Consider the following 9,744-nt stretch of genomic DNA (forward strand, 5'->3'; position numbering starts at 1 on the left):
CAGGGTCCGACCTTGGCTGTCTCAGGCTCAGCAGGCTGGAAAGGAAACTAGGGGTGTACTTCGGTTTCTCTCAGAAAGTTATTTGAGGGAGTGTTGGAAAGTGACAGTGTCGTCATAGCTGTTTCTTAATCAGGGACTTGATGATTATCTTTGTTGTAAATCTTGAGATCCTGCAGCTGCCTGGTTAATGTGATTGCCAGAGGTCAAAATGCCCACAAGGCACATTCCGGCTTGACCTTATTTTAGGGTTTTAGGCAATGGTACCCCACTCCAGTACTCTTGTCTGGAAAATCCCATGGACAGAGGAGCCTGGTAGGCTTCAGTCCATGGGGTCACTAAGATTCAAGCACAACTGAGCGACTTCACTTTTGCTTAACACTTTCATGCAATGGAGAAGGAAATTGCAGCCGACTCCAGTGTTCTTTCCTGGAGAATCCCAGAGACAGAAGAGCCTAGTGTGCTGCCAGCTATGTGTCACATAGAGTCGAATACGACTGAAGCAACCTAGCAGCAGTAGCAGCTGTCCTCTATTTAAGGCACAGCCACGTCTCTGGCTGCTGATGAGTATGTAGAAATTTGATGAGTACTGTCTCTAGGAAGTTACCATACTGTAGAGTATCCTTCAGGGAGGGCCACCTTCTCGCCCCCAAATAGAAAAACTGTTGGGGCAACAATGACGAGGATGGAGAGGTTCCATCCGTTGTTGTTCTGAGACCGCAGCAGAACCAGCGTGTCCACGAGCACAGCAGGGCCTCACCCCAGACCCTTTGATGCAGGCTTTGCACCTCACCAGGGAGAAAGTCCATGATGCTCCTGTGCTTAATAGAGAGCAAAAGAAAAACTGAATTTCATTTGTGGGCTTAAAGTTGAGCTCCCATCAGCACGTGTGTAGGTGAGAGCCTTAGGAGAGGGAGAGGGGTGAGGTGGAGGTTTCCAAGGTGCTTTGCATTCCTTGTTCACTGGCACTGAGGGAACTTCCGGTTACCCAGCTACACTTGGGAAGGAGCCTTTGAAGGTCATCGTGAGGGTACAGGTCATTGGACAGAGCCCAGGCTGGGATGTACAGGGGGACGCCTGATCCTCCATTTGCAGGCGTTTGCTGACACAGATATGTGACCTTGGCCCACATTGATTTCCCTTCAGGAGAGCCCTAAGCCCTCAGTGGCTTTTCCAGCAGAATAAGGCGTCTCCCAGGTTTAGCCAGCCAAAAGAGTTCCATTCTCTCCTAACCCACATTCCTAAATGTAATCTCCTAGCTTCAGTGAGAAAATGCCCTTTGCCTCCCGGGAGGGAGGAAGCATGGATCTTGGGTTTGCCTGGGGTTTAAGGGATCCACCTGGTCCCTTTTTAGCCACTACCTCTGCTGGCAATTTCTCAAGCCTCGCCTAGGAATAGTCTTTGAATTCCTCCAAACAAAACAGAGGTGTCTTGGATACTTTCCTTGGTTTCACTCCAAACATCTGGTCCGTCTGTTCTCCGGGCCACCTCCTAGGTGTCATTTTAACCTGACCAGTTCCAGGCAAGCCTGAACCCTCCAAATCTGAAGGACCGACCATCCCTCCATTACACCTCTGTTCCCCTGTGAACGAGCGCATGTTTCACAGTCTGGCATAATGTGTAAGTGACTGTGTGATACTTGGGAATCTTACTCTGTTTCTTTTTCTTCTCGGGTGACACCACCATCTGCACAAAGCTGTCTGAACATCAACATTTGGGTGATTTTGATGTGGCCCAAACTCCCGCAACGAATGTACCTTCAGGTTGGTTTTCTTCTTTCACGTTTTGCTTTTCTGAACAGACATAGAATCCCATCAGTTGTATGTAGTAAGGAAGTAAAGAAACCCAGTCAGCCTTAGCTGGATGGAGATCTATTAGTAAGATAGCACTTGAGCTGGAAAGAGAAATTTCAGCCAGAATCTGAAATGCGTGTCCTGGAAGGAGAAGAGGGACTGAGGCCTGAGCACACTGTTCCATGCTCGGGCTCGGACAGCTTTACCTGCCTGGGTATCCATGGATCAGGCCACACGGGCCAGGATCCTGTAGAGAATTTTCTTTGCTTTTCCATTCACATTGGCAATTGCACGCTTTGCTTTTGCTTCTGCATGCAGTTTTACTTCATCCCAGACATTTTGGTTTCTTCTCTGATTTTCGCCACTTGTACAGACCATTAACATTTCTTAACCAAATAGAATTTGGCAGGGGGCAGGCAGTGTGGATGGGGTAGGGTGGGGTGAGCCTGAGGGGATGGGGCCACAGCAAACAGCATCTGGGATCGTAGTTGCCTGATAGGGATGGAACTCGTGCTCCTGCAGTGAAAGGACAGAGTCCTCCTCACTGAACTGCCAGGGATGTTCCCAGCATTGATTTAATGAAAGACATCTAATTCAGAGGAATTTTTGAGTGACATTTTACATTTTCATTTGGGACTAATGATTATAGTTCCTGTATTTTATAGTTTTGTGATTTAACTAGCTTAAAAGGTTTTTGGGCTTTCTTTTTGTTTTACAAGGTAAAAACTGTTTTGAAGTTGATGGAATACAAAAATAAAAAATGTGTAGAATATTTTAAAGAATGGAGGCTTTGTTCTGAATGTGAGTGCTTTGCTCCAATGAAACAAATGGTAATGACATTTGTAGAAGAGACACACAGTGAAAGGTACATCTTTTTATTAAGTGACATGTCAGCACCCATTAGGTGAGTTATTGGTTGGAGTTTAGAGACAGGCCATGGTGGTCTAAACTCCTTGCTTCTGTTTTCAGCCCTTCAGAAATAATCAGAAGTTTTCTCTGAAGAGAGTGGGGTCAGCTGTCAGACTGGTAGGTGTCTACTGGCCAGCAGGGCAGGGATTAAATGCAGCAGCAGTAGACATGGGATGGGGCAAGAGATCACCTTGTCCCTTTGTTGCTGCCCAAAGAGGGGATTGTCAAGGTGCCAGTGGGGCAAAAGCTGTGACTTTGTGGCCAGAAGTTGTCTCTGACCCTGCCTTGGGTTCTCTGAGTGTGGAGGAACAGCAAGGTCACCCAGGATCTTGGCCAGAGAAGGACGCCCCCCACCCTGGCATCTGACATCCTCCCCAGGACTCGTTCCGGAGTAGGTTCTTCAGGTTTGGCGTCCGGGCCCCACCCTGACTCCTGGAACTGGCCAGCCAGAGCCTCGTGTGGAATGAGGCCTTGGACATCACAGCCCTGGAGGAGCTGCCCATCGAGCTCTTCCCGCCGCTGTTTAAGGCGGCCTTTGCTGGGAAGCACACCCGTGCCGTGAAGGCAATGGTGCAGGCCTGGCCCTTCCCCTGCCTCCCGCTCGGGGCCATGATGAAGGACCACCAACCTCATCTGGAGACCTTCCAGGCTGCACTCGACGGCCTGGACGTCCTGCTTGCTCAGGAGGTCCGCCCCAGGTAAGGTCGACCTGGCAGAACGGTGGGGCCTGGGGGTGTGAGCAAGATGCGGCCAGGGCAGGAGGATCACCTGGAAGAGGCGTTCGGGTGTACAGGACGAGTTGAGGGGCAGAGGGGACAAAAGGCATGTGGCCCTCACCCAGTGTCCCTTAAAGTGGGGACCAAGGTGGGCAGGGAGGCCAGAGGAGCTGTGGCATGTGGAGTGCAGAGCCCTCGCGGGGTCCTGGTGCCCGCCGACCTTTGCACAGCTCAGTGTGTGCCCCGTGGCCCCGCAGGTGGTGGAAGATGCAGGTGCTGGACTTGCACTGGAATGCGCACCAGGACTTCTGGGCCCTGTGGTGTGGCATCAAGGCCAGCGTTTGCTCGCTGCTGGAGCCCGAGCCAGCCCAGCCCATGCAGAAGATGCGCAGGGTGGAGGCGCAGGCGGGGCTGATGCCGGCACGGGCCCCTGTTGAGGTGCTGCTCGACCTGTGCCTCAAGGAGGACACCCTGGACGAGACCCTCAGCTACCTGTTGAAGAAGGCCAAGCAGAGGAGGAGCCTGCTGCACCTGTGCTGCCAGAAGCTGCGGATCTTCAGCATCCCCGTGCAGAGCATCAGGAGGATGCTGAGGCTGGTGCAGCTGGACACCGTCCAGGACCTGGAGGTGAACTGCACCTGGAAGGTGGCCACACTGGGCAGGTTCCTGCTGCACCTGGGCCGGATGGGCAACTTGTGTCAACTGCTGCTGTCTCATGTCCACGTGTTGCCGCACACCACCCCTGACAAGGAGGAGCACTGGGTTGGCCAGCTCACCACCCAGTTCCTGAACCTGCCCCACCTGCAGGAGCTCTACCTGGACTCCATCACCTTCTTGGAGGGCCACCTGCACCGGGTGCTCAGGTGAGGGGTGGTGCCAGCTCCACAGTCCAGAACAGGCCTCTCTCATTTTGTGCCCTCTGGGGACATTGCCAGGGTGCACGGGTCACTGGGAAGTCCTCACAGTGCCGCCACCACTCTGTCCCTGGGCGTCCTGTCGGGTCACCTCCCTGGTCAGGGTCAGAGGTGTGGCCTACGTTAGATGTTGTCAAGGGAGACTTCTTGCTGGGAGTCCACATAGTGGTGGTCAGGTGTGATGCCCATGGGAGTTCTTTCTGAGAGAGTGATGTCTTAGCTGAGATGATGACAGATAACTAAGAGAGAAAGCCATTGGTCCATCAGGTGTCAGGTTAGAAGTCCGAAGCTCTGTTTCTCCCTCCCACCTGCCACTTCTGTCCTTAGTTATTTTAGGGTCGAGGTGAGCTATGGGAAGTGGGTGATTCTGGAGATGACAAAGAGGCATCAGGAGGGGAACATTGTGGCTCCTATCAGTCCAGAGAAGAGAAAAAGTCAATGAGCATCATTGTTCAAGTGGCTCCATTAGCTTTAAGTTCAAATTACAATTGTTATTTTCCTCCCAGACTTCTGAATACATAGGAAATCCTCAGTAACAGGTTATCGCTCTGCCTTGATAAAAGCTGAGAGGATGCAGCCTAGTCTGTCTGTAAAATCAGTTTCATTGATTCCCATTTTGGCAGCTGCAAACTCCAAGCATTAGGAATAAATATGTTCACTGAGAAACCAGAAGAAAGAAAGAAAGAAAAAAGAATTGTAGGTGGTGATGAACAGTCTGTGACCCCTGAATATCTGGGGGATATTCACCCAGGGATCATGTGTAACTGCTGGTATCCACCAGCCCATGTCCACTGCATCCAATCTGCTGTTGACTTCAACTAGCCGTGTCCTGTAGAAACACCTTAATTCCTGCTAACCAATTACTAGTAAGCTGAAATAGGCAAATAACCTTTGTTTATGGTTTCTTTCCCACATTGAAAATAGTTCATCATTTTGTGCAGGGGGAGGTCATACCCATCTGAGCAAGACCTTCCCCCTGGAAGACCCTCTGCCTTCTAGTCAAGAAGGTGAGAGGCTAGCTCCAAGCCAGTGAGATGCCCTGTGTTTTCATGAATCAGGCCTCTCCTCCGCACATGCCTCTGATTGCCACCTATGCCCCTGGGACTGATTGTCCTGTCTCTCCCCAGGATCCTGAAGACCCCTATGGAGACCCTGTCGATCAACAACTGTCTGCTTTTGGAGTCAGAACTGACATACCTGTCACAGTGCCTGACCGTCAGCCTGCTGAAGGACCTGGACCTCAGCGGGGTCAACCTGGCCAGCCTCAGCTTGGAGCCCCTGCAGGTCCTGATCGAGAGGACCTCGGCCACCCTGCAGGACCTGGAGCTGGACGAGTGTGGCATCATGGACTCCCAGTTCAGCGCCCTCCTGCCCTCCCTGAGCCGCTGCTCCCAGCTCACCACCTTCAGATTCAGCGGCAACCCCATCTCCATGTCCGTGCTAGAGAGCCTGCTGCACCACACCGAGGGGCTGAGCAAGCTGAGCCTCGAGCTCTACCCCGTACCCCTGGAGAGCTATGAGGATGTGCGTGGTACCCTGCACCTGGGCCTCCTGGCTCAGCTGCACGCCCAGCTCAAGCAGCTGCTGTGTGCCTCTAGGCGGGCCAGCATGGTCTAGTTCAGCGCCAACCCCTGTCCACACTGCGGTGACGAGTTCTTGTACAACACGGAGCCCATGCTGTGCCCCTGCTACATGCCCGCCTAGCCCAGCTCACGAGTCACACAGGCTTTGTCCCTGGCACTGGAACACTGCCCACCCAGACCTCAATGCATCCAGAAAACCAGAAACCACAGTTTCAGACAATTGTTCCCTGCATGCAGGAAAAGGAAAGGTGATTTAGACTGGGCGGGGAGGGAGGGGTTGGTGGGATTTTGGGAGAGATGTGTTACTACAAAGTTAGAAATGTAAATCTGAATTTTGGAGGGGAGTTCTGGGCTTGGGAGTTTGATGGCAGTATTACCCCTGTGTTGGATTGTAAACAAAGAAATAAAGGGAACATCAGTGTCAATCATTTGGTGTCCTCTGTGATCTGTGACCATGATTCTCCCCTTTAAGCTCATGACGCTCCTGTTAGTGGTTAAGTAAAAGGGCCTGAGCATGAGTGGGACCCAGATGCTCTCTGATAGGCAAGGATCGGCTAGAGGGGTTCAGGGCACTATTTACCCACTCGCTGTGGTTCTCATTTACAGGGCAGCCACCTCCTCACTTATATCTGAGGTTGTTCAATCTGTCATCATATACAAGGTGCCTCCTCAGGGCCTGGGATGAACTAAGTGTCCAGCAGCGAGCACCGCTGGAGGGAACCTTTTTCCCAGGTACCCGTGCTGTTAACCCCACCCAGGCCCTGGACTCGAGAATTTCCCCAGTGGATCCAGCAGATGCAAAGCCTCCATCTCAGACCCTGGGCAGTGCCAAGACAGGTTCACTGTGCAAATTCAGGCCCGGAGTCCTGGGGTATATTCACCAGCAGATCATCTGGAGCCTCTCGGACCCACCAGCCTTTTCCCACTTTCCCACTGCTCCACTGTATCTGACACGTTGGCACTCCATGGACTGTAGCCTACCAGGCTTCTCTGCCCATGGAATTCTACAGGTGAGAATACTGCAGTGGATAGCTGTCCTCTTTTCCAGGAGATCTACCCAGCCCAGGGATTGAACTTGTGTCTCCTGCATTGCAGGCAGATTCTTTACCATCTAAGCTGCCAGGGAAGCCTCCAGTTTCTAAGAGACAACCCAACATCCCTGGATTCATTGTCTACATGTGCTTTTATGTCACTAATATCCCCACAGATTTTATTTTGTTTGTACATTAACAAAAACTTTCACACACAATTACTGATTCAAAGGCTGACAGGAATCCATTCCCCGTTGTCAAAAATGTCACTTCCGAGTTCAGTATTTCAGTGTTCAGTGTAACTTGGCATTTTTCTGCTTGGTGTGATTCATCTATAACTTTTGTTTTTTAAACCTTAATCCTTCAATTTCTACCTTAAGCCACATGATCAAGGCACAATTTCCTCCAAATCCTGGTTCACTGCCAACCTGCCAGCACTAAGGCTCTAAAGAACTAAGAATTCATCTAATCATCTTTCCCCATCAGAGCTTCTTTCTGAAACCAAGTTCTCTAAGATTCAGAGAAAATTTATCCACTAAACAAGACAACAGCACCACTTCAGAGTGGAAAGCTCCAACTATACCCCTTTATGTGAGTTTAGGACCAGGGACCGGCATTGACCACCAACATTTTTATTTAAGCATGTCCTAGAAATGAGCATCACTTTGATTTGAGCTGTCCTGGTGGCTCAGATGGGAAAGAATTCATCTGCAATTCAGGAGACTCAGGCTTAGTCCCTGAATGGAGAGTTTCCCTGGAGAATGGAGTGGCTACCCACTCTAGTATTCTTTCCTGGAGAATTCCATAGAAGAACCTGGCGGGCTACAAGACGTGGAGTCACAAAGAATCAGACAGTCCTGAGTGACACTTTCACTTCCCCTGTAATACTGTGGGTACGCAGGTGATGCAAGTCGTCATTGATTGCGTTTTTCAGTGTGTCATGGTTCCCTTATGTTTCGGTCCCTCTCTGTCGCACCCTTGCATTTAAGCTGGGAAACCATCCTTTTATGATTTCTTACCCAGGGAATTAGAACTGAGAGCAGAATCAGCAAAAAGCCAGATGCTCTGCACTGATTAGGTGAAGATGAAGGAGCAGAGTGAAAGAGGCAGCTTAAAACTAAGTATTAAAAACACTAAGATCGTGGCATCTGGTCCCATCACACGTGGCCAATAGAAGGGACAAAGGTGGAATAACTGACAGATTTCCTCTTCTTGGGCTGTACAACCATGGCAATGGCAATGGCAACCATGAAATCAAAAGACGGTTGTTTCTTGGCAGGAAAGCTGTGACAAACAGACAGCACATTGAAAAGCAGAGACATTGCTCTGCTGACAAAGGTCTGTCGAGTCAAGGCTGTGGTCTTCCTAGTGGTCATGTACAGTTGTGAGAGCTGCTGCCAAAAAGAAGGTAGAGTGCCAAAGAATTGTTGCCATCAACTTGTGGCACTGGCGAAGACCCCTGAAAGTGCCTTGGACAGTATGGAGATCAAAGCAGTCAATCTTAATGGAGATCAACCCTGAATACTTGTTAGAAGGATTGATGCTGAGGCTGAAGGTCCACTATATTGGTCATGTGATGTGAAAAGCTGACTGACTGGAACAGTCCCCGATGCTGGCCAAGACTGAGGGCAGAAGGAGAAGAGGGTGACAGAGAATGAGACGGCTGGATGGCATCACCAGTGCAATGGACATGAACTTGGGCAAACTTCAGGAGATGGTGAGGGACAGGGAAGTCTGGAGTGCTGCAGTCCATGGGGTTGCAGATACAACCTGGCAAAGGAACAGCAGTCTCTTGAGATAAAGCTGTGCCAGGGAGAGTAGAAATGAAAAGGTTTGTGAGAACAATGGAAGCACCAAGCTCTCCCCTAGAGATGGAGGATGTGGGTCAAAGCTGGCCACCAGAATGAGTGCCCTCTTGAAAGGTGTGCCTTCTGGTCAAATTGTTGAGTCCACTTCTCACACAGCCCTGATCTGTAGGTCAGCAGGTACCAGTTTGTGTCCTGATGGCCTGATCCCCTCCTGAGGATCAGGATCTCAGTTGGTGTGAGATGCCCAGCCCTGTTGGTGGATATGCAGGCTGGCCACATGTCACTCCATGGCTACAAGCCCCAGAGATCTTCCTCCTTGACCACAGCAATGGACCTGGACCTGGAGTTGGCCTTGGGGTTGTCCATGGAAGGAAAGGTGGGAACAGATCATGTCTTCCTGTTTTTGTTTCTTAGGTGGCCAGCCAACACAGCTTGCAGGATCTTACTTCCCCAACCAAGAATGCAATCCACTCCTCAACAATGAAAGTGCAGAGTCCTAACCAATTCAGGAGTACCAGAGAATAGTCAGTAGGTCATTTCTTGAGCCTGAAAGACAGCCCAGAAGTCAGACATTGGCTGCTGAGAAGCAGCCTTCCTTCTGTGGGTCAGGCTTTAATGAAGTCACCAATCATTCCTCTCTCATTGACCTCTGGGAGCCCTGTAACCAAGGCCCATAGCATAGAAACTTCTCGACGTAGAGAGAAGGACAACATACCCATTTCCCATTCATATTCATTCCCTGGCTACAGAACCAAATGCCTGTCAATAAATTCATCTGCTCTCAACCAATCTATAGAAACCATGCTCTCCTCCTGCCTAGAAACCTTCCTGCAGAAGAGGTTGAACTCATGTCCTCTGCTTCTTCCTAACCTAACATAGGAAGGCTTTTCTCTACATCTATTGATAAGCTTCAGTGTGTTCTGCTAGACAACAGTGGTTTCTCTTCCTTTGTTTTTGGAGGTGGGGATGGTTAAAACAAATACTCCCATGGGT

The 9,744-nt window shown here is 50.4% G+C and overlaps 1 protein-coding gene across 1 annotated transcript; it reads left to right on the top strand.

Annotated features, from left to right (window-relative positions):
• The first annotated feature begins 1,724 nt into the window (after nt 1-1,724).
• Nucleotides 1,725-6,033, top strand: LOC120859342 (melanoma antigen preferentially expressed in tumors-like). The gene is given in 4 exon segments (XM_040235480.1): nt 1,725-1,760; nt 3,078-3,397; nt 3,673-4,278; nt 5,457-6,033. Coding segments are annotated over 4 exon segments (1,539 nt in total).
• The last annotated feature ends 3,711 nt before the right edge of the window (nt 6,034-9,744 follow it).

This window comes from Oryx dammah, unplaced genomic scaffold (genome assembly GCF_014754425.2).
Source record: "Oryx dammah isolate SB20612 unplaced genomic scaffold, SCBI_Odam_1.1 HiC_scaffold_624, whole genome shotgun sequence".
In the NCBI taxonomy this organism is placed as follows: Eukaryota; Metazoa; Chordata; class Mammalia; order Artiodactyla; family Bovidae; genus Oryx; species Oryx dammah.